General features: G+C 45.3%; 1 protein-coding gene across 1 annotated transcript in view; it reads right to left on the bottom strand.

The window, feature by feature from the left end:
• The window catches only part of TMEM163 (transmembrane protein 163), a 262,349-nt gene extending 240,769 nt beyond the window's left edge, over positions 1–21,580 (bottom strand). Inside the window, exons 1-2 of the mRNA XM_021667922.2 lie at positions 21,302–21,580; positions 15,747–15,866 (exon numbers count right to left, since the gene is read on the bottom strand). Of these exons, the coding sequence (XP_021523597.2) occupies positions 15,747–15,866; positions 21,302–21,503 (322 nt within the window). The 5' untranslated portion in view covers positions 21,504–21,580. The remainder of the gene's footprint in view (positions 1–15,746; positions 15,867–21,301) is intronic.
• Between the last annotated feature and the right edge of the window lie 2,074 nt (positions 21,581–23,654).

Raw genomic sequence — 23,654 nt, 5'->3', positions numbered from 1 at the left:
CCGTCCTGTGTGCTGCAGAATGTTTAACAGCATTGTTGCCCTTCACCCAGTAGATACCAGTAGCACTTCCATTCCCAGTTGTGACAAACAAAAGTGTCTCTTAACACTGCCGGATGTCTTCAGGGAAGGGAGGGGGTGCAAAATCACCTCTGATTGTGAACTACTGTCTTGGTTTAACATCTAATGGTCATAGACAATTCAGGTATTTTTTTCCCTTGAGGCATTGATGGTAAGTTATTCTAGTAAACTATGCATTTCATCTCAGTCTTCAACTTTATGGACATACAATTGTAAATAATAGTCTCATTTCCTAAATTTTCTCATATCACCAATTACACTCCTCATTTCATTTCTAATTACCTTTCACTCACTTCTTTTCTTTCTCAATCAATCTTACCAGAGGTAAGCCCATTGTATGAGTCTTAAACAGCCTTTAGTTTTGTTGATTTCTCATATCCTTTTCTCTTTCATTTATTTGTATTCTCCAATGTCGTTTCCTTCTTTTTTCTGTTTCTTATCCTCTTGTTTTGAACAGTTGTATTCATCAATTTTCAATTTCTCATTGTAAGCTTTAAATATTGTTTAATATTTAATATAAATTTTATTTTTGAACTACTCAGAAATGTGTTGCTTAATTTCCCAATATATTTTATGATATATAGAGGTATTTTAGATAGATTTGATTTCAAATCAGTATTGCACTGTGGTCAGAGAGCATTGTAAAATACACATTCTGAGGAACGTGATGAGACTTCTTTTGCATATGATGGAAGTAGTCACCTTTTACAAATATTCCATGACGTAGAAACTTCCTTGTTGGATACATGGCTCCACATGGATCCACTGGATCAGTGTTCTTGAAACTAAAGGGTTACAACTCACTAGTAAGGCATAAAATAAATTTGCTAGGATGTGAACAGCACTTTTTTTAATGAAAAAGAACAGAAATTATCAAAGGGATTTTTTTTAACCTTTTAACAACTCTGAAATCAAGTATTAACAGCTCACAGAATGACTAGCATAACACAGTTCAACAGCACCATTTTTAAATTTTCTAGTACAAAAAATCATCTACATATTATAATCAAAAGTGTTGCAAAGTGGCTGGGCGCAGTGACTCAGGCCTGTAATCCCAGTACTTTGGGAGGCCAAGGCGGGCAGATCACTTGAGGTCAGGAGTTCAAGATCAGCCTGGCCAACATGGCGGAACACTGTCTCTACTAAAAATACAAAAAGTTAGCCGGGCATGGTGGTACACACCTGTAGTCCAGCTACTCAGGAGGCTGAGGCAGGAGAATGGCTTGAACCCAAGAGGCAGATTTTGCAGTTTACCAAGACTGTGTCACTGCACTCCAGCCTGGGCAATAGAGAAAGACTCAATCTAAAAAAAAAAAAACGTGTTGTAGATACGATGACACGGAGTATACATACACTCTATATATTCTAAATTTATATATTCTAAGTCACATACGCATTCTCTGTTATGGATAGCAGTCAAAAGTGAAAAGCACTGAATTGTACAAGTCAAATCTTCAATATTTTCATTATTTTTTTCATTTTATGTATCATCAACTAGTAAAGAGGTGCATTAAAGTCTACCATTGTAATTATGATATGTCTGTTTCTAACTCTAATCCCATCAATTTTTGCTGGAGTGCTTTGGGATTTTGTTGTTTGGCATATACAAATTCACAAATGTTTTGTCTTCTGGGTGTGTTGAACCTTTTGTTTATATGGTAAACACCCTTTATGCCTAATAATGCTTTTCGTTTTCAAATCTACTTTCACTGATCAGTATAGCTACACCAACTTTAATTTGTTATTATTTGCCAGATATATCTTCTTCTATCCCTATATTTAAAGTATTCTGTTATCTTATTTTTAAAATTTGTCTCCTATTAGCAGCATACAGCTTGATTTTTTTTTTTAAAGCAATCTATCTCTGACTTTTACCTGATGGATTAATTCATTTATACTTTTAGTGATTTCTGAAACATCTGGATTTGTTTCTATATTTTATTTTGTACTTCCTGTGCTTTTTGTCTGTATCATGTATTTCACTTCTGCCATCTACTGAATGAGGTAAGTTTCCTAATTCTTTTTTTCATCTAATGATTTGAAAGGTACGTGCCCCATCCCTCCCATCAACTCCAAAACAGTTTCAGACACCGCTAAAAACACTATTTTCTATTTCCTCTCTTCTCTGCTTTTGGAATTCTTATTTGTTTATATTGGAGTTTATCTTATCTTCCACGTTTTTTAGTAAACATGAATGTGAAGAATCCCTGTTCTACGTTCTAGGTAAGCTCTTCTGATGTACAGTTAGATTCGCTAGTCATTCCTCATTGGTTTCGGATTCACATACTACATTTTTCATTACAAATTGTTCTTCTGACACTTCCAGGGAAATATAGCAGGATGGTTACTTGTGTAATTTTGCTTCTTCTAAAAACCCCACTAAACTAAGAATAGAGGCGTGTTTTTAAAAAGACAAACCCAGCTGGGCATAGTGGCTCATGCCTGTAATACCAGCACTTTGGGAGGCTGAACCTGAGGTCAGGAGTTAGAGACCAGTCTGGCCAACACAGTAAAACCCCATCTCTAATAAAAATACAAAAATTAGCCAAGCATGGTGTCCAGTGCCCGTAATCTCAGCTACTTGGGAGGCTGAGGCAGGAAAATCGTTTGAACCCAGGAGGCAGAGATTGCAGTGAGCTGAGATTGCACCACTGCACTCCAGCCTGGACAACAAGAGCGAAACTCCATCTCAAAAATAAATAAATTAATAAAATAAATAAACAAAAGACAAATCCATTAGTAAAAAACAAAAACAAAAACAAAAACGAAGGAGACTCCTCCAGAAACTAGATGAATGCAGATGCACGGTACATAGGGACAATCCACATGGTCTAACTGGCAGTTGGAAGCACAGATCTGGAGCTCAGACGATGCACAAAGACACTAAACATGTTGTTTTGGTACTCCAAAGTAAATTCAAGACAAATTAAAAAGTTAAATATAAAAAGTAAAACCATAAAAATTAGAAAGAAATGAAAGTGAATTTTATAAAAAAGAAAATGGAAAAGGCAACAAAAACAATTTTTAGAAGCTAGAAAGCATATGGGCAAGTGGTAATTGATTTAACAGACTCCAGAAAGCAAACTCCTAACACAGCAGTGTGAAAGCAAAAAGGCAACCCAATTTACACCTCAGGACACCCAATAAAACAGAAATTGGTAGCACAGTATAATAAAGAGAAGACACAATAGAGAGGTTTGCTCAAAGCCTGTGTAAAAAGCAGTTCTCCAGAATCCATCCCCAGCTCTGCCCAGAAGGTCAATACTCACTCACCCCAACAATGCTATAGGATTATTGGAGGATTATTCTCTAGAGAAGCTGCAACAGTCTCTTCTTTGAGGAATACCAGACTCAGGCAAAGATGGGGAACCAAACTCAAAGTAGCTGACCCAGTAAAGAATTTCAGGCCAGGCACAGTGGCTAGCGCCTTTAATCCCAGCACTTTAATCCCAGCCCAGGCTAAGGTGGGCGGATCACTTGAGATCAGGAGTTCAGGAGTTCAAGACCAGCCTGGCCAACATGGTGAAACCCCATCTCTACTAAAAATACAAAAATTAGCCAGGCGTGGTGACACATGCCTGTAATTCCAGCTTCTTGGGAGGCTGGGGCAGGAGACTCGCTTGAAACCAGGAGGCAGTGGGAAGTTGTAGATAGCCGAGATCGTGCCACTGCACTCCAGCCTGGGGGACAAGAGCAAAATTTCATCTCAAAAAAAAGGAATTTCAAACAGAAAACTGATATCTCCATCCTCATCCCCAACTCAGCTCCCAAAATTCAGGCAATCAGGAGGTAACCTTCAAAGCAGAGGCTCAGAGTACCCATCTTAGGGAAGCCTGGGCAGCCCAAAAGGAAGGATCTGAAAGTGTCAAACTGGAATCCACTGACAAAACAGTCCAACCACGTCACCCTACAGTGAACACCACCCACAAGCTCGGAGCTCAGGCCAGCCCTTTAATGATCTATTTTGAACAAGAGCAGAGTATCTAGGACCACACTCATAAGATTCCTCCCCTAAGATGAATGATAAATCCAAAGCAACAGGGGAAAGAAGCACCTTGGAGGAAGACAATGCAAGAAATGAAAAAGTATTTTTTAACCATCACAAATACTTTCAGAAAGATAACCACTATTAAAAAGCTCCACGGTGGGGAGCAGTGGCTCACACCTGTCATCCCAGCACTTTGGGAGGGTGAGGTAGGCAGAATGTTTGAGACCAGGAGTTCAAGACCAGCCTGGGCAACAAGGTGAAATCCCATCTCTACAAAAAAATCCCAAAATTAGCCAGGCAAGGTGGTACGCCCCTGCAGTCCCAGCTACTTGGGAGGCTGAAGTGGGAGGCTCACCTGAGCCTGGAAGGTTGAGGCTGCAGTGAGCTGTGATTGTGCCACTACACTCCAGCCTGAGTGCCAGAGAGAGACCCTGTCAAAAAAAATTAATTTTCAAAAAAGATCCACAAAACAAGAGTTGGATAATTTTTTAAAAGAATACACTCAGACAATTTTTTAAACTTGATAATGGAAATGAAAACTCAAGAGAAAGGTAGGAATATAATGGTGATTAAATTTCCCAGGAAGCAGAGCAAAAAGACAAAGAGATGATAGGAAGTACGGTGTGTTTGGATAAAAGAGCCCCCACCACAGCAGGTCCCAGGCAAAGGTGTAAGTTTCAGAAGATCTTCGGACTTTCATAGCCACACTACAAATGACAATACAATGAAGCATAGTCTTCACAACTCTTAAGGAACATTATTTCCTACTGAGAATTTTCTATCCAGCTATCAATCAAGTGCCAGGATATATTAAAGACATTTCAGACATTATATGGCTTGAAAGTTACACCTCCCATGTGACCTTACCTAGGGAACTAGGAGTAGATGTGTTCCCCCTAAAAGGGAGTAAACCAGAGAAGAGAAAAACATGGTGTCCAGGAAACAGGGGGTCCAACAGAAGAGAAAAAATAAAGGAAATCGCAAAAAAGGTGGTGAAGGATGATGTTGGGATGGAACTGTGTGCCAGGTGGAAAGGGCAACCAGAACCGGTTACAGGAGGTCAGGTGCTCCGAGCGGTTTCTTCAAGAAGAAACAGATAGAATCACCTCTGCGTCTGAAAATATCACAGAGAAGCTGAGGTTAGAAAAGAAATGCTGAATGAAAATATCACAGAGAAGCTGAGGTTAGAAAGAAATGCTGAATGAATGAAATGCTGAAAAAAATTATTTCTTATTTAATAAGAAATAAATTTGTAGAAAAGTAAAAGAATAAACAAAACAGACATGAAATCAAGAAAAAATAAAAAATTGTACAAGAAAGAAGTCATTGGCCAGGCGCTGTGGCTCACACCTGTAATACCAGCACTTTGGGAGGCCGAGGCGGGCGGATCATGAGGTCAAGAGATCGAGACCAGCCTGGCCAACATGGTAAAACCCCATCTCTACTAAAAATGCAAAAATTAGCTGGGCTCGAGCCTGTAGTCCCAACTACTTAGGAGGCTGAGGCAGGAGAATCAGTTGAACCCGGGAGGTGGAGGTTGCAGTGAGCCGAGATCACGCCACTGCACTCCAATCTGGGTGACAGAGCGAGACTCCATCTCAAAAAAAAAAAAAAAAAAAGTCATCATACTTCACCCTATGGCTCTGGGAAGAGGATTTCCATAGTCATAATAATGAAAACCGTAACAATGATGCAAGGATGGAAATGCAGGAAGTCAGTCTACTTGTGTGGGGCCAGGAGGATAAAAGAGTAAATTATTTCCTTTTATCTGGGAAGCTAACAAATAATGCCTAAACTTGAAAAACAAATTAAGAATTAGCATCGGAACCCTTTTACTTATACAAGTAAATACAAGAACTAACTACAAGAGGTGAAGAGGCTGCTGGGAGGAGAATGAAGGGGAAACAGAGAGGAGAGAGGGGTGGGGAACGGGGGCTGCTGTCGTTCTTAACGTTCTTATAACTACATCCATCTTAGACAGTAAAAGAAAAAAAAAGACCAAAAATATCTTTATTTGGTTATTCTCTAGTTGCTCTTTTCAGCATTTGTATATTTGATTTTCTACTCATATTAAACACACTTATTTTTATTTTCTACTCATATTAAACACACTTATTTTTTTTTTTCTACTCATATTAAACACACTTATTTTACAGATCTTGTCAGCTACTTCTCTCACCTAGAATTTCAGGTCTAATCATGCTGTCTGCATGACTCTCAGTCATGGTAGGCCGTCTTCTCGGGAGCTTTCTAGTGTTGGAATGTCAGCTCATCTTTGGTGGGGCTGCCTCCATGGGACACCTGCTGGGCCTTGGTCAAAGTTCTGCACTTGATTCTTTCAGGTGCTCCAGGTGTATTTCCAACCTAGGACCATGTCCATGTTACTATCTCAGCTTGAGGGCTCCCAAGCTAAGTGCAGGGTATACATTCCAAGAATGGATGCCCTGGTGTGTCTCCTAAATTCCTCTCCAGGACCTGAGCATTCACTCCCCCAGCTGCCAGGAGTGAGGACTGCTGATGTCCACATCCCTTTCCGGGAACCGCCCTCCACTGAAGGAAGCTACTTCCTGTGGTTGTCCCTGTCCCTGGGGCAGCCCACACCAAAGACAGGTCTGGCCCCCATGCTTCACCTGGAAGCCATCTCAGCTTCCAAGTCCCTGTGGGACAAGCCTCTAAGGCAACAGCACTGTAGTTCAATCTCCCCTCTGCCCAGTCCTGCATCTCTGGCTCCCTGCCCATGTTCTTCCTGAGAACCGCCCCCAGCCTCGCCCACCGCCAATAAACCTCCTGGAGGGAAGCTGAGTCTCTAAGTCTATGTCCCAGGGAATCGACCTATGAAAATTCCAAACACAAATGTACATGAGGTCAGTCTCATGGTTCTGAATTCCAGCGAAGGCTCCCCCGCTCCTCAGCCCACACAGAACTACTCTGGCACAAGATGAGCTCTTCATTGTCTCTGGGCTACTGGAGGGATTTATTCTGGTCCAACCTTTCATTGAAGATAAATTCCCTTTAAGGAATTTATTATTAGTTTCCTCCACCTGCCTGGTACTGACCAAGCCATTTGTCACTGGCTGAATTATGTGTCCTCAAAACTCAAATGTTGAGGTCGGCAGTGGTGATTCATGCCTGTAATCCCAGCACTTCGGGAGGCTGAGGGGGGCAGATTACCTGAGGTCAGGAGTTTGATACCAGCCTGGACAACATGGCAAAACGCTGTCTCTACTAAAAATACAAAAATTAGCCAGGCGCGGTGGCACATGCCTGCAATTCCAGCAACTCGGGAGGCTGAGACAGGAGAATCACTTGCACCTGGGAGGCAGAGGTTACAGTGAGCTGAGATCACATCACTGCACTCCAGCCTGGGTGACAGAGCAAGATTCCATCTCAAAAAAAAAAAAAATTCAAATGTTGAAGCCCTAACCCCCAGTACCTCAAAATGCAGTTGTACTTCAAGATGGGGTCTTTAAAGAGGTAATTAAGTTAAAGTCAGGTCATTAGGGTGGGCCTTAATCCAATACACCTGGTGTCCTCATTACACAGACACACACACAGGGACAACCGTGTAAAGACACAGGAGAAGATGGAGCTCTATGAGCCAAGGAGAGAGGCCTCAGAAGAAAACCAATCCTGCTGCCACCTTGATCTTGAACTTCAAGCCTCCAGCATTTCGAGAAAATAAATTTCTGTTGTTTAGGCCACCGAGTCTCTGAGGTTGCATCTATGTTCTGTCCCTGTGGGGACATTATAACCCAAGCTCCTCTAACTGAGGCCAGACGCCTTCCCCTGCTCCCACCTCATAGCAACCCCAGCTTCTGCACTGCTAGCTCTGATTTTCATCTCATTCCTTTTGAGGCCAGGGGCTCCTGTGGGCTGTAGACTCTTTGTGCTGTAACAGGTCAGTGATGTCCTTTCCTGAGCGTCCCTGTGTTTAGTGCAGGGGAAAGGGAAGTGTTCAGGTCACCTGTGCTGCCCACTTCCCTGTCATTGTCTCTCACAGCTAGAGAGTTCACCTTTCCACTTAGACCCGAGCTCTGCAGGGGGACAGACTGCTCCACCTCCTGCCGTCCTCTGTCGTAGCTAGCACAGCAGACTGTCCTTCGCTGACAGGCGCTCACTAAGGCCTGGATGAACACATTCTCCAGTGGGAAGGAGGTGTGGCCATCAGGCATGGGAGAAGGTGGACAGGGAGCAAGCGTTTCCGCTGCTGGGGTGGGAGCCGGGTTGCCCTCCATACTCCTGGCTCCCTCTGTTCCTTCCGGTCTGCATCTCAAACCACAGCACAAGGCTCTGGGAAGTCACCTCGTGTCCAAGAGGAGCTACACCAGAAATTCACCTTACAGAGGCAATTCCTAGAGGACCAAATTATAGCCCTGGGATATTCACAGACTAGAAAATTCCTTCTCATCCAACTACTTAATAAATATGACTGGAAAAAGACTGAGAGGCAAGAGGAAAAACCCTGACAAACGTCCCAAAGGGCCCCTGCCAGCAAGGGCCCAAGTAAGAAGGGACAAGGGGCCCCGGGCATGAGATGAGCCCACCTGGGGCCTGCCGCCCAGCTACCCTGTGTCACCACCACGGCTGTGTGACAAGGGCACCTCGTGCTAATGTGCCCTAGCCATGCTTCCAATTAAATGCTGTGTGCAGAAGGCACTGAGAAGGGAGGCAGGGCAGGCAGGCAGCTGCTGAGCCCCTCCCCCACTCCTGGCTGGAAACAGCAGCCCTCTGTGAGTGGAGACTTAGGGAGAGGAGTCCTCCTAACAGCCTCAGGCAAGTCCCTGTCAACAGAAGCCTGCATGCTTCAATCTGGGGGTGGGGGGGCTGGGAGGATGCTGGGCAGTGGAGTAAGGAGGAGGGGTGAGAGCGCACGAGCTCCGGCATCCCCACCATTTACAAAGTTGGAGATGCCCTCCTTGCTTCCTTTGTCTGGGATCTCTACCTGCAAACGTACATCCTCAGCCTGCTGCAACCACAGTGGCCCCAGCAGGGAGACAGCAAAACTGACTTGGGTCCTGCCAACATCCGAGTGTCCACTGCGTTAGTGGCTGAGAACACTGCCTGAAGAAGACGGGCCCTGGTGTGGAGGTTAGGGCTGAAAGCAATGGCACGACAATTCAAGTATTGTGCATCAAGGTCCTGATCTATGGGTGTCCATGGGGCTACGGGGGAAGGGGGCATTTCAACCAGCCTGGAAGGCTTCCCAGAAAAGACGATCTCTCATCTTGATTTTGAGGGATAAGTAAAAATTTTGCTAGAAAAAAAAAGCATGGAGGTCAGGAACCAAAGGCATCTGAGACCAAGGGAAGAGCAGATATGTGGTTTGGGACAAGGAACAGGACACAGCCCATGGGGCCCACAGGGAGCCTTGGGGGCTGCAGCCAGCAGTGCATGGGGACAGGAGAAGGTGAGGCCAGCCAGGAAGAAGCCGGCAAGATCCTGAGGGACCTCGTAGTAAGCAAAGGAGCCTGTCTGAAATACACCTCCGTACTCCGTGTGCTGTCTGAGCTCACAGCACGGAGGGTGACAGGCACAGAATCCCTGATCACGTGGCCACAGGGTATGAAGGCAGAATGAAGAGGCAGGGAGAGTTGTCAGAGCAAGGCTCCCAAACCGTCTGCCTGTCCCTCCCTCCTGGTCTCCACCTCTCAGAAGCAGCCTCTGGGTTTATCATTCGGAGCACACCCACAGGGAGCCCATTATCCCTCAGAACACCGCCAGAATGTGGCTCTCAAACTTCCTGCCCACATCCCCCGGCCCCTGCACCATCGCCTGCTTCAGCGGTGGTAGCCGGACCCTGGACCAGAAAATATTCCTGCAGATTCTCCCCAACAGTTCCACTCCACATGAGGCAGTGGACACAGGAGCCTGCGGAGAGGCCCGGGGCTGCAAAAAGTCCAGCAAGGATTAGACGCCACATCTGACATGAGGAGCAGCCCGAAGTGTATGCAGCCACCACGCCTGGACCTGGACATGCACAGAAAATGTCTTGAAGAACAGTCAAGACACTGGTAACCAACGTGGCCGGCGGGAGAGACAGACTTCAGAACGGGACAGAGATTTGGACTGTGCACCTTTGGTCGCAGCAATTTTTATCTTGTGTGCATTCTGCTTTTTTCAGTAAAATAAATACATAACCAACAAACTATGCAAAGGATCATTCCACATGCAGAATGACAGCTGCACAGTTAAGGCTTTGGGTCATGGAAGTATTTCAGGGGTAGGGGAAACAGGCGAGTTTAGGGACACGGGCAGAAGAGACAAGGGCTCCACAGCCTTCATCCACGGAGGACGGGCACAAAGGGAAGAATCGTGATGAGGGAAATCGGCAGTGTCATGGATAAAACTACTCTGGGGGAATGGCTGCCTGCAGTTGGTGAGGCCTCTTTGGGGAGGGGAGCTGCCAATGAGAAGGCTGTCATGCGAGACCCATGAGATGGGTTGCCCAAAGGACATGGGCTCCAGTCCTGAGGAGAAGAAGTTAGGGGTGTCTGAAAAAAGACGGGCAAAAGTCAGGGCAGACCAGACCCTTTTTTTTTTTTTTTTTTTTGGAGACGAAGTCTCCCAGGCTGGAGTGCAATGGCACGATCTCAGCTCACTGCAACTCCACCTCCCAAGTTCGGGTGATTCTCCTGCCTCAGTCTCCCAAGTAGCTGGGATTACAGGTGCACACCACCACACCTGGCTAATTTTTGTATTTTTAGTAGAGACAGGATCTCACCATGTTGGCCAGGCTGGTCTCGAACTCCTGACCTCAAATGATCCACCCACCTTGACCTCCCAAAGTGCTGGGATTACAGGCATGAGCAACTGCGCCTGGCCAAGGCCACACCTTTAAGGCCACAGCAACTATTTCCATGTTACTCTCAGCACACCATAAAGTGCCTGAAGGGTCTTATGTCTTTTCTGTCTCCCAATGTATCTGTCAGATGAGAGAACAACTAAGAAAGTGCCCAAACGTTTTTTGCTGAGTTTATAGAAGAATTGTGCAATTTCATTTTATCCACCTCTCAACTCTTAGTCTCATAATTTAGAAAGAAAAAGATAAAAATACATATCCCACCATTTTTAAGGGTTAAGGGTTTACACTGAAATCAAATAAATGCTTTTAAAATATCCACATCTAAAAATCACTTCTTTCCAAGGTGTTTTTCTAGTTCTTAAATCTACAGCTGCACCTAATTTTTGAGTGAGCTTTTTCTGAGAGGATCTGGGTTTGGAGTACTTTTTTAATGAAGCTGTGTATCTTAGGAAAGGTTTTCCCCTGAGGATGTTTCAAATATGTCTTTATTTCCCGCAGAACATGTATTGAGTGCCTAAAAATTAACTTGCACTCAAACCTCAAAAACTAATGCATTTTCCTAAATCACTGTAACAAAGATATCAATGATGTCAAAACCCTGAGTTTTGAAACAGAACTTCTGTTCTCTTTCTAGCTTCATTATTAAAACAGACTTTTTTTCACATTTGTTCATAACAGGATTGCCATTTTCCATGCTGCCTACCGATTATAAACAGAATGAATTTTAAAACCAAACTAGAGCTCTCTCTGAAATATTCAAGATGTATTACCATCTGGTTTTATATCAGCATTTGAACAGATCCAAAATCACTACATTACCAACTATTATCAAAAATAGTTCACATTAAAAAATAGTTCATACCCCTTTCAAAGCATACTCAAGGCACAAACTGTGAAAGTCCACCTAATTTTTCAAACTATACCAGACATATGAATGCTAATCATAATTGCATATATGATTTATAACAAATAACTCAGTAACACTGACTTAAGCTAGTTTTATCATCAGGTCTTTTAGAAACTACTAACTTGAGAAGACATGGTATATTGATTACCTGGAAGCTTACAGGAGATGAAGGATAACAATCTTTAACTTGTAAAATACAAATGAAATTTGAAGGCTCCCCAACCATCTGAATGGACCTCTCCTCTGAGCCAAGGGCACTCCAAAGTTAACCTGAAAAACTGTTTCCAGCTGTATGGGAAAGGGGACTTGGAGGTGCCTGATTGTACCCTCCTCCCTTCTGGAATTCAGGAAAAGCTGACCAGCATTAGCATCAACACAGACATTCAGTCTGATAAGAAACATTTACAGTGTGTTCTGTAAGAAGTCTGCTACCTGGAGGCTCCATCTGCATAATAAAACATTGATCCCCGTAAAAGCACTAATCATCAGAATCCAGACACTCATTTTTATTGATTCCAAGTGTTTAGATAATAACTTAACTCTTTCAACCAATTGCCTATCAGAAAATTTTTAAATCTACCTATAACCTGGAAGCTATCCGCTTCCAATTGTCCCAACTTCCCAGATCAAATCAATATACATCTTACAGATATTCATTGATATATTATGTCTCCCTAAAAAGTATTAAAGCAGGCTGTACCCCAACCACCTCAGGCACATGTTTTCAGGACCTCCTGAGACTGTCACAAGCACATCCTTAACCTTGGCAAACAAGTTTTCTAATTTGATTGAGATCTGTCTCAGAGACGTTTGGGTTCACAACCTACAATGTACATGTCATGTAAAAATAAGAATCTTGGCTGGGCGTGGTGGTTCATTCCTGTAATCCTAGCACTTTGGGAGGTCTAGGCAGGCAGATCACAACGTCAGGAGTTCAAGACCAGCCTGGCCAACATGGTGAAACCCCATCTCTACTAAAAATACAAAAATTAGCTGGGCATGGTGGTGGGCACCTGTAATCCCAGCTACTCGGGAGGCTGAGGCAGGAGAATTGCTTGAATGTGGGAGGTGGAGGTTGCAGTGAGCCAAGATCGCACCATTGCACTCCAGTCTGGGCAACAAGAGTGAAACTCTGTCTCAAAAAAGAAAAATCAGTAACTGTGATTAAATAAATAGAAAATGGCAGCTGAGGAGGTGAACACAGGAACTCCAGCTGACCCCAGGAGATGTGGCTCCAAGACACCTCCCTTAGCAAGAGAATAGCTACAAGGATGACCCAACTGCCTCAAAAAATAGTAATTGTTTATAAAATAAATGAGACCTCAGCCTTGTATGTAAATCTTTAGGCAGAATTTATCATTTTCCAAAAAATATTGTCCTTCCACCCAACTGAAAAAAAGTTTTTAAAAATCTCTCAGTTCATTTACTTCCATCTTGATTACTGATTCCATGCAAGGATGGATGCTCTTCCTGCCCCCAATTTTTCACCATCCAGCAGTAGCAAGAAGCCATGTCCATAAATACAGTCGCTTTCTTTTCATCGTGATTAACATCCCCTGCCAACGCATACACACACACAACACACACATGCACACAGGCACACACTCCAAAGACTTCGCCACACCAAAGCATCACATATAGTAATTCTATAGCAATCCTCTTAAAAATACTAATCAATTCAACTCAGCCATTTGACTGGTTTGGACAGAGGTGCAGCAAGTCAGAGCATTGTACTTATCCATCTTTGTTAACTACCCCCTTCCTTGAAGAGTAGGACTGGGGCTCTTTGTGACATGTTACAAAAACTGCCATTTTTGAAATGTTCCATTTTTCTTCATATGCTAATTTAAACATAACTTCAAAAGTTAGTTTATATTGCTTAATCTCCATTTCTTTCCATTCAAAACTAGGAAGAGAATTTCACAAAAGTCTGTCACCATGTAAATGATGCTTTGGAAGAGATTTTAAATAGTGTATATTAGAAATATATTTAGGAAACTAAATAGTAAAACCAACAACCCTAACAACACAATCAGAGACCACATCAAGGGTTTATGATATGAAACACACACAAACACACACACAAACACTAAAGCTACTCTATAGTTAAAGTAGGGGAAAACATAATTCACCTATATTTTTTGGTTTGACTAAACCAGAACAAATTGCAAGTAACATGAGAACAAATTGAATGTACTACAGATAACACAAATCATGATATTATACACTAATGCCAACATTTTATGGGCTAGAAGTTAGAAGATTTAAGTTAAATACTTGCTGCAATGAAGGTGTAAAATCATTTTTAAAAGAAAGAGAAGCCCTTGTCACAAAGCAATATTCTAATTCTGTATGCACCATGCAACTGTCTTTCTGTATTAAGGGAAATGAATAACATTTTTAAGATAACCCAACTGATCAGGTGTAACATGTGAAATCAAATTTTCTCATAATTTTTGTCTATTATGAGACTTAAGTATATCAAATGTAATATTACTCTCCTAGAAGACTTGCCCACTAATTCTTCATATTCAGGTCCTCATTCAAACACCCACGTGATAAATCAAAACAGCTTTATCAGACACATGGACCTGTCTGAGTTACTATTATTCTGTTTGTAAATCGCCTCCCTTCATTCCTTTCCTTTTCCTTTACATATGTAAATTATGGTGTCTGATCCAAAGTCCTCCACCAGCCACTGCTACCAAATTATCCCCTAGGGACATCAATCCAGCTTGTTATTCTTGTTTCAGCATTAAAAAAGCGGGGGCAAGGGGAAGGAGTAGCTATTTTCAGGAATCAGAATTCCCCTCGATTAGATTTCTGGCTCACTGGTAAAAATGTTTATATTCTGGAATGCATTGCCCTCCACTTCTAAATGTTTGGCTTTTTTAGAGCCAAGATACAGTACAGTGTTTCCAACATAAATTGCTTCAAGTAATATATGCCTAGTTTTGCAGGGAGCATTTAGTCAAATTTTAATATTCCCTCTTGGGAACCAACCTCAACTTCCAGCAGCAGATCTAACCTTGCAGAATAGAATTTTAAACAAGACACACACACACACACACACACACACACACAGCTTGTCTTCTAGCAGACACAGGCTTTTTTCTCCTAATCTGAGAGTTGTCACAGGAGATACCTTATATGATGCCTTATCACTAAGGAAATAGATCTTTCTATTAGGTAATAAATTCGTCACAAAATGCAGTCTTCTCCCCAGCATCAAAAAAAAAAAAAAAAAAAACATGGGTTTCTACCAAGGTTGAGCTGTAACTGACACTGCTTAGGCTTGTGAGTCATTGCACAATTCATAAGAATAAATAGCACATGTACATTTCCATAGGCTGCAATATGTTAGTCGAGAAAACACATGCCATCGGCCTTCCTAACCCCCAAACAGGATTATCTGGCAGAAACTGTTCCACTTCCTTAGTTTGTCTTAATTGTAATACATGTTTTTGTTTCCATGGCCACTGAAAAACTTGAGCGAAGACCCTCCCATTTTCCTTTCCTTAAAACGTGCATAGGATTTTCTTCCAAGCCTTACACACATATGATCAGGGAAAAGGAGAGGGCTCACTGCAATACTGCACCCATCTTCTTGCATTAGGCTTAAAATAGGAATCTTAAGGAGCTATACGTGTCATGTGTCAGCCCAAGCTGAAGGCATCCACCAAGAGTATTTTCACTATTCAGCCAGCAGCCAGCATCTACTTCCGCAAACCCGCATACTGATGAGAGCCAAGGCTCCCAGTACCACTCTTCACCTCGCCTTCTTACCACTCGTCCCTCTGCAGAGGAGAGAAGCCATTTCATTAATTTATCAGCACTCTGACTTTCCAACCATCTAAAAAAAAATTACTTATCAATAACAGCCAACTAAAAGCAAAAGCACATCCACAGGACTTAGAGAATAAAACGGGCAACAGCAGCACACATGGGCCGAGGAGACCCCTGATACTCACTAAAGGCAGCCACCGCTAGGGCCAGGGTGACAATAATGGAGAACCAGGACACCCACAATGCCTTCTTCCTGTAGTTCTGGGCTTCGTGAGGTTTCAGGCGGGTGCTGCTTTCTAGTAAGCCTGACCAAAACAAGGAGAAAAGGAAGTTAGACATTTCCTTACTAAGAAACCCACAGCAAGAGCTACAATTGCTTAGCCAAAGATTGCAAAGTAACAGCCCAAGGGCCAAGATGTGTTTTGTTTGGCCCACGCTGTGTTTTAACAATTAGGAGATTTCACATGAAAATCAAGCTTTCTGGCACCCCTTGAAAAATCACAGGCTCTGACAATATGGGCCATGTATTTCTGCAGGGTAACAGCAGACGTCCTCTTTCGAAGAATTCCACAGACCCCACCATTCCCTGACATATCACACCAGGACATTCCTTTGCCCCTGTGTTAAGCTGCTTGGCCTCAGGTAGATGCTGTTCCAGCCCACAAGGCCTTTCCGTTAGGAAAACAGCACAAACCACCCACATTCAGCTGGGCCTTCAGGCTTCTCAGCTGTGGGCATTGATTTGCATTGATTCACCAGCACAGTCCCAAGTGGTGGACTGGGTTTTGCCCAAAGCAAGGAGTCAGACTACAAATGACCTCACTGCTCCCCCAACAATCCGCAGGAGAAGAACCATTTCTCTTTCACCACCTCTAGCAAGAGCCTCCAGGCCCAAATGACATGCCACATTTCCTTCCCTCCTCGTTCTGCTCTACAGTATACACATCCTTTTTACCAAGCACATGTCAAAAAGTTCTCAGAATATTAGAGTGGGGGCAAACCTACTAAAACTAGAGGGCGCTTCCCAGGTGGGCCTTGTATAAGACAAGTTTTATTTTTAGCTCCTATGCTTTCAACATGGAGAGTCCTCGACAACAACAGAAATTCATGACAACTCCCAGGCAATGCCCATAACTGCCTGGGGTAAAAGACCAAAATGTCTTCAGAATGATCTTGATTTATATTTTTATCCTTCTCCTTTGACTATAGATCAGCATCCTTTGACTATATATAGCATCTCTTAGTTGCACAGAGGACCGCATTTTCAGCCATCTATTTACATAAACAGGAGCTTATTACACCATCTCTGGTGAAACAACCCATGATACAAATTTCAGAGGTTGGGCAGCCTCATCAGAGCAGCTCCAAAGAATGAAGGAATTGGTAATCAAAGCTCAGGTACCAATTTGTAAAATATCACATAGTGTGAGACTTACCACACCTACGCATCACATAAAAGACACCATCTCATTCATCCAACTGGGTGCCACACTAAGCCTCTGGTTGCCAAAAACTGTATCCCGATCAAAAGTTAAAACCAGGGCTCTGCTAAAACTTCTCAGTTCCATTTATAACCCAGATTCAAGCATCCCTGAACAAGTCCTGAGCAAAACAAGCCAGAATGTCAAGAAGGTTGCTGAGTGAGCTCAACTCACAGCCTAGGGATTTTTAAATAATTGAAACCTACAGGCTTACATAGAGTCAAAAGGGAGATGAGAATGCAAATGTTGAGCATAGACACCATCACCATCCTCTCTCTGTAAAAACCTCCCCAAACCTTCCTTCATAAGTGGACTTGGATGGAAAAACTAAATACATTCTCCCTTGTCAAATTCTGCCCAGGTACAAGCGATTTAAATAAGTGTATGGCATGTCCCTTTGTCTATTTCTTAGCTGCCAGAAACCACCCCATTCCAATTTTCATCTATACAATCACCAGTTACAGCACTATCCTAAAATGAGCAGATTCCACACACTCTTAATAATTTATGTCCCTTTTCCCAAATGATATAAAAATCTTCCTTTCATCCTGGCCAACTGATTTTCAGCAGAAGTGAAGCTGTAACATTTAAGCACTGACTCAAATAAGCAGTTCGTTTGCTAGGTATTTTGACGGCAACAATCTCCAGAGGTTTATCCACTGGGGTAAAAAACAAGGTTCCTTTGAGAAGTAGATTTCGTTTTCGAAGAGGAATGACAATGATGCCCATTTTCTCTTCAGTCATTTAACATTTATTTTTCCATCCAAAGTCAGCGAGTTTCAATAATATAACAGTCCTGACCACACATGCAGACCAATCTACACGCTTCAACTACCAGTGAAACAGCACCCTCCTGGAGGACTTTCAGACGACAGCCCAGGACAGCCGGACTGTCCCCCTAAAGTGGCACTTGGGACTTCTCAGAATTACGACCAGTGCTTGTTCCCTGTGTGTGCCTCCTCCGTGAGATTTTTAAAATTAAAAAATAAAATGGAATAAGTACAATGGGAAGACTGTTCAAAAATGGAAGGGCTTTCCCGTTTCTATTCAACCTTTGCTTATGTTCTGCTGATTTTCCTTTCTAAAGATATAGCCGATCCTAAGAACAGAAAACTCTGCACTCCTCAAGGGGAAGTGGAGTATGATGACGTATAAAGACTCAGTTCCTAGTGAATGGTCCACACACAGGTACCTCCACACTCATGTTGGATGCAGGCACGCTCACAAGTCACAAAGATGTGGTGAGAATTCCTAATGCTTTCAGGAAGCTGTGCTTTAAAGCTAGAAGAAAGGCAGCCCGAAAAGGCAGGACAGCCTAGAGAAGTTACAACAGGCCTCTGATTTGCAGACAGGGCTGGATCCTCCCTACCGATAGTTGGACCCATATTTGAATTTGTAAACTCACTCAAATTTTCTGTATTTGCAAGTTGGGCCTGGGAATACTAAGCATAGGACTGTACTAATGAGGAACTGATCTTTTATTTATTTTGGAGAGGGGGAAGGTACAAATATATGTGGAGAGGCTGACGCAATCAGTTTTCTACACTAGTATACATTAGTTCCAATTCCTTTCTCCTAAGTTTGTCAAGCTTGAACTCTCTGAAGAAAGGGAAATTTTTGTTAGATGGGGAAGTGGCGGGAAATGCTGACACATATAATTCTCTAAGGCTAAGCTGGGCCCTAAGGTTACAGACAGAATGGTGGGAAAATACTTGTGGGAGAAGAATGGGTATTCAAGAGGGATGGGAAGAATGATTAAGATAAACCTGGCCTGATTGCTGTGTTTAGCCCCTAAAGGTCTTAGACCACAGAGCTCTTGCTCCCTGAAATTTAAGCTTAACCAAATGGCACTGCAGTTACTGACATTCTGAGCTAGCTAGGTTTCTGAGAACCAGCCCACATCACTTCTAAGGGGGAAATGCCTCCAAAGTCCCAAAACACTAGGTTTAAAAGCAAACCTTTGATGAGAGTTAGCCATGGTCTGTAATCGCATCCTGATAGCTCCAAAGGGAGTTAGGACAAAAGAGAATGCCAAATACACGGCAGATCTGAGGTACCCCTCAACCCTTCTACAGACAGCCTGCAGCTATTTAAGCCTAAAAAAAAGCCAGGCAGGCAGGATGCTGAGACACACAGCAGGCAAGTGCTGGGGCTTCCTCCTCCCCTGTTCCCCTCACCAGTCGGGAAGAGGTAGCTGCACTCAACCCATTCCCAAAGGATACAAAAATCAATATTGGAAAAATGCAGCCCCATAAGAAAAAAAAATAATAACCCAAACAACAAACACAGAATCTTACAATACACCTCCCCAGGTAATATTCTGGTTTACTTAACAAAAATCACTTATTCACCACATAAACGTTGCCATCAGGAAGAGGTCAAACAAAAGAATATCACATTGACGTTCAGCTCTCAATGCCACACAGCACTGCGTTCTTTGGGGAATAGGGTTCATCCTAACAGAGAGGCTGTGTGTGATATGCAATGCTCTCACACAGTGACAGTTTATGAACAGTCAATGCTTTCATGCTATCATATAATGGAAAATGAAATTCCGTTGACCAGAGAAAAATAACCTTAAGAATGAATTCAGAAGGGCTTTTTACACTTGAACTACCAAATGATGCTAAATATGAACTCACTCTAGCACTGTTTTCTCTCCTATCCTTTTGGGGGGTAGGGAGGAACAGGCCAGCTCTTCAGATGACCTGCAATGCTACAAAAAGCTCAACCCAGGCTTCTTTCTTCAATATGGAATTTTTAAATCCTACAACATTAGCTGGAGAGGGGCGAAGGTAATGAACACACCCTATAATAAAAGTGAGAGGTTTTGCTCCGTGCTCGTGATGTTCCCTGTCCCCACTTCTCAAATGGCATCTAGTTATGTGAGCACAGGGGGAGAAACTGCAACAGAGGTGCAGAATTCGTTGCCACTGGAGCAGCTCCAGTTCTGGCTGAGCATCTCAGCGGATTCTCTGAGAACTGCCGTTTCCATGTCATTTTTATTTCACATGCTACAGTTTAGAATTTCTAAGGAGAAAGAGATCGTGCATCCGAACACTAAACCGGAATAAAAATGTACAGGAGATACTAAGAATAGGACAAAAACCTGCTAAGTCTAAAATATATAAACCCGCCACAGCCAACAAAATAAGGCTTCCAAGAAAAGGGGGTGGAGGTGCAAAGAGCCGGCTTCCCCTGAAGGGCCTGGCTGCAAGAATCTCGCTTTGGCCACTAAGCGGTTTTAGTAGAACCACAGATTTCGTTCTGAGGGGGACAATTTGGATTCGGATCAGCAAGAAGCAGAAAAGGTGCAGGCGCGGCCAAGAACTGGGCTCCCTCTGCAAAGAATCCAAGCTGAAAGGAAACGCGGAAGGGATGGAGGAGAGAGACGCGGGAATGAGCAGGGAGTCTCTCCAGTCCTACGCTGGCGACTCCTGGGGGCATCGGCAGTCGGTGGGAGGCAGAGTGTGGTCCCCCAGCAGAGGCACGTGTGCCGGCCTCCAGGCCGGTGTCAGTGGAGGGGGCTCTAAAGGGTCTGCAGAAGCGCCCTCCGGAACCATCAGGTTTCAGTGGCATCCATCCAGATGAGGTTGGTGGCCCGAATCCAAATGTCCCAGTCCTCTGCCCCATCATCAGACGACGGGGCAGGGACCCACCGCAGACCCACAGTCGGTGACCGCCAAGACCCCGCGACCGCTCCAGCGACGGCCCGGGTCCCGGCTAGCTCCCCTCCTAGCGCCCTTCGCCGGGGCGGACAGCCGGGCAGCTGCCGAGGGACAACTCGCAGCTATACCCGCAGAGGGAAGTTCTCCCAGGCAGCCGGAGGGGCCGCAGGGGACCACGGAAAGGAGGATGCATCGAGCCCGGGTCCCTCCGAGCTGAGCAGGGCCCGCAGTGGCCCAGGAGCGCTCGGCTCCGAACGCAAAAAAATGCCTCCCGCAAACTTTTCCCGTGGGCGCAGGAGGGGCTGGAGCTGGCGGAGAGGAGGGCGCGGGTCCAGGCGGTGTCGGCCTGGAGGCAACCAGGGTCTGGGCTTCGAGGGAAGGGAAGGAACGCAGCCGAGGCGGTGCCGGCCGCAGGAGGTGGGGCTGCCGCTCTCGGCTCGCCGCGCCCTCGCCGGGAAGTCCGGGCTCCGCGCCCCCGCGCGCTCCAAGGCGCCGAGCCCGGCGCCCGGCCAAGCGCAGCCCGCGAGTGGGGAGAGGCGGAACCCGAGAAGCCGCCCCCGTCGCCGGCCGGGCCGGGCGGCAAGCGCTCACCTCGGTCCTCCAGGCCGTCGCTGAACTGGCCGCTCTCACTGATCCGCACCTGCCGCTCCTCCTCCAGCTGCGGCGGCTCGCGCGCCGGGGAGCTCAGCGGAGCCGGGCCGGGGGCGGCGGCCGGGGGCGCGTGGCCCCGAGGCGGCGGCGGGACGGCGGGCCCCTGGGAGCTGCGGCGCTGGATGCCCGCGGCCGGCTCCATGGCGCGGGGCTGCGGATCCCGGCGGCGGCGGCGGCGGCGGCGACGACGAGCGCGGCGGGGACTCGAGTCAGAAGTGCGAGGCGCCGCGGCTCCGGCGGGCGGAGGAGCGGACGGACGGGCCGCGTGGACAGGGAGAGACGGCGGGCGGGCGCCGCGGAGTGGAGGTGCACGGGCGGGGGCGGGGAGGAGCGGAGAGCCGCACGGCTCCGCGGCCGGTGGCGGAGGCTGGGGCCGCGTTGTCGCCGCCGCGCTCCGCCCCTGGGGGCAGGTGCGGGCGGCAGGGACCCGCCCCGAGGCCCGGCCGCGGGAGCCGGCTCACGGAGGAGGACGGGAGGGAGGAACCCGGCTGGGCCAGACACGCTGAAGCTGGAGTCACTATTGAGGGCGTGGGGGCCCACAGGCGGCCCCGCAGAGCTTGGCTAGGGCGTAGCGGGGACCCGCCCCACCTGCGCTGCGGGATGGTGCCCAGAGGGGACCCCTCGCACTGGATTCCTCTGCGGTCCGCAAAGCCCGCGGACGCGCGTGGGTAGGAGAGCGGACAGCGCCCTTAATTTAGCATCTTTCTCTTCTGGAGCTGCATAGGTTTCAGAGGCTGTACTGGGTCCTCGCCTGGGCCGCCATCCTCACTGCTCATCCAGGGGAAAAGGATTCATCTATCTCCAAGCCCGTCGCTCTCCCTCCTTCTAGAAGCTTTAACACTCCTCCCAGTTTCTCCCTGAAGCACCCATTTAGCCAGGGATGGGGTATCTTTAGGATAGCAGGCACTCTAGAATATGCTTGAATTCCGAGGCTTCCCCATTTCGACTCTTCCTGGGCCTTTGTCCCAACCAGTTCGCTCACCGGCTCATTTCCCCTCTGCGTATCCAACTCTTGTGTGATCTTCAGAAATCCATGGAAGCTTCCCTCCTACAAGAAGTCTCCCCAGCTCTGACCCCTGCAGCTCTTAATTCACTTTGTGCGGTGGGGCTGGTCTCACCAGTGAGAGTTCACACCAGGGCACAGGCCAGCTCTCTTGTTGCCCAGAGAGGAGCAAAAGAGGACCTGCTGTTTAATAAATTCAGCTTGGATTTGTTGGGGCTCAGAAAAATACACCCCAACGTATGGCACTTTGGTATGTTAAGTCTGAACTAAAAAAACTAAAGAGGCCTCTGAAGCCGCCTTAGAAACAAAGACTCTGTCTCCCACCCTACTTTCTCCCCACTAAGCAATTCATAGAAACCAGAATTCCTCTTCCCCACGGAGGTCATATGACCTAGAAATAGTACTCCAACCTGCCTGGTCCCCTGCCTTTCTGTGTAAGAGGTGGCCATGAAGAAATACTCGGACCTACATTGTCTAATAGTAGATCCTAAGACCCTTATTCCAGAAGGGGTCCTGCTCTATACATGCTGCACAGAGAGGCCAAGAAGAATCTGAACAGGCCTTGCTGGGTTCACTCCTCAGTCCATTACCATTAGATCACACCCTTTGTCCCATCACATTTCTACAAGGCTCTCCATTCTTCACTGAATCTAAGCATAAAAATGGTTTTCCCTGAGTCTTTGCATGTTCATTTCTGAAGACTCCTGTATCACATAAAACTTTGATTCAATAAATTTGTTACGTTTTTCTCTTATTAACCTGTCTTTTGTTATAAGCATGTTAGCCATGCCCCTTATGATGGGGAGGAAAGATATCACACCTTTTCTGTCCCTACTGTTTCAATGGTATCAACATCCAAGCTCTAGAGTCTGGCTTTCGACTTTGGATTGATACCAGTCTCTGAGTTTAATCTGGATACTCCAAAATGTCAATTCCTCATATAAAGGTGTCCCCTTTGTTTCTTGAAGAGTCATCCTTTTCCTTTTTCATGTCTGCTTTGCTTGTGATTGAAATGACAGTAGGATTTAAATGCCTTTGTGGTGCACTGGAAATATCACCAGAAATGGGAAAAGGGGTCTCATTTTATTTCATTGCTGCTGTTATTGTTACTGAATTTGAATGAGAAGATCTGAGTTGACCTTGACCAACTCACTTTACCTTGTTGACCATTAATTTCTTCAACTACAAACTGAAAAGAGTTGAACTAGGTCATTTCAAAGATCCCTTCCTGCTGCAAAGAAAACAAAATGTTACAATTACTTGGATAAAGACAATGAAAATCTCTACCCA

This window comes from Aotus nancymaae, unplaced genomic scaffold (assembly GCF_030222135.1).
Source record: "Aotus nancymaae isolate 86718 unplaced genomic scaffold, 86718_ANA_hifiasm-v0.15.2.pri h1tg000029l, whole genome shotgun sequence".
Taxonomy (NCBI): Eukaryota; Metazoa; Chordata; class Mammalia; order Primates; family Aotidae; genus Aotus; species Aotus nancymaae.
The sequence above is the reverse complement of the archived record's forward strand: the minus strand, read 5'-3'. Positions and strand labels throughout refer to the sequence as shown.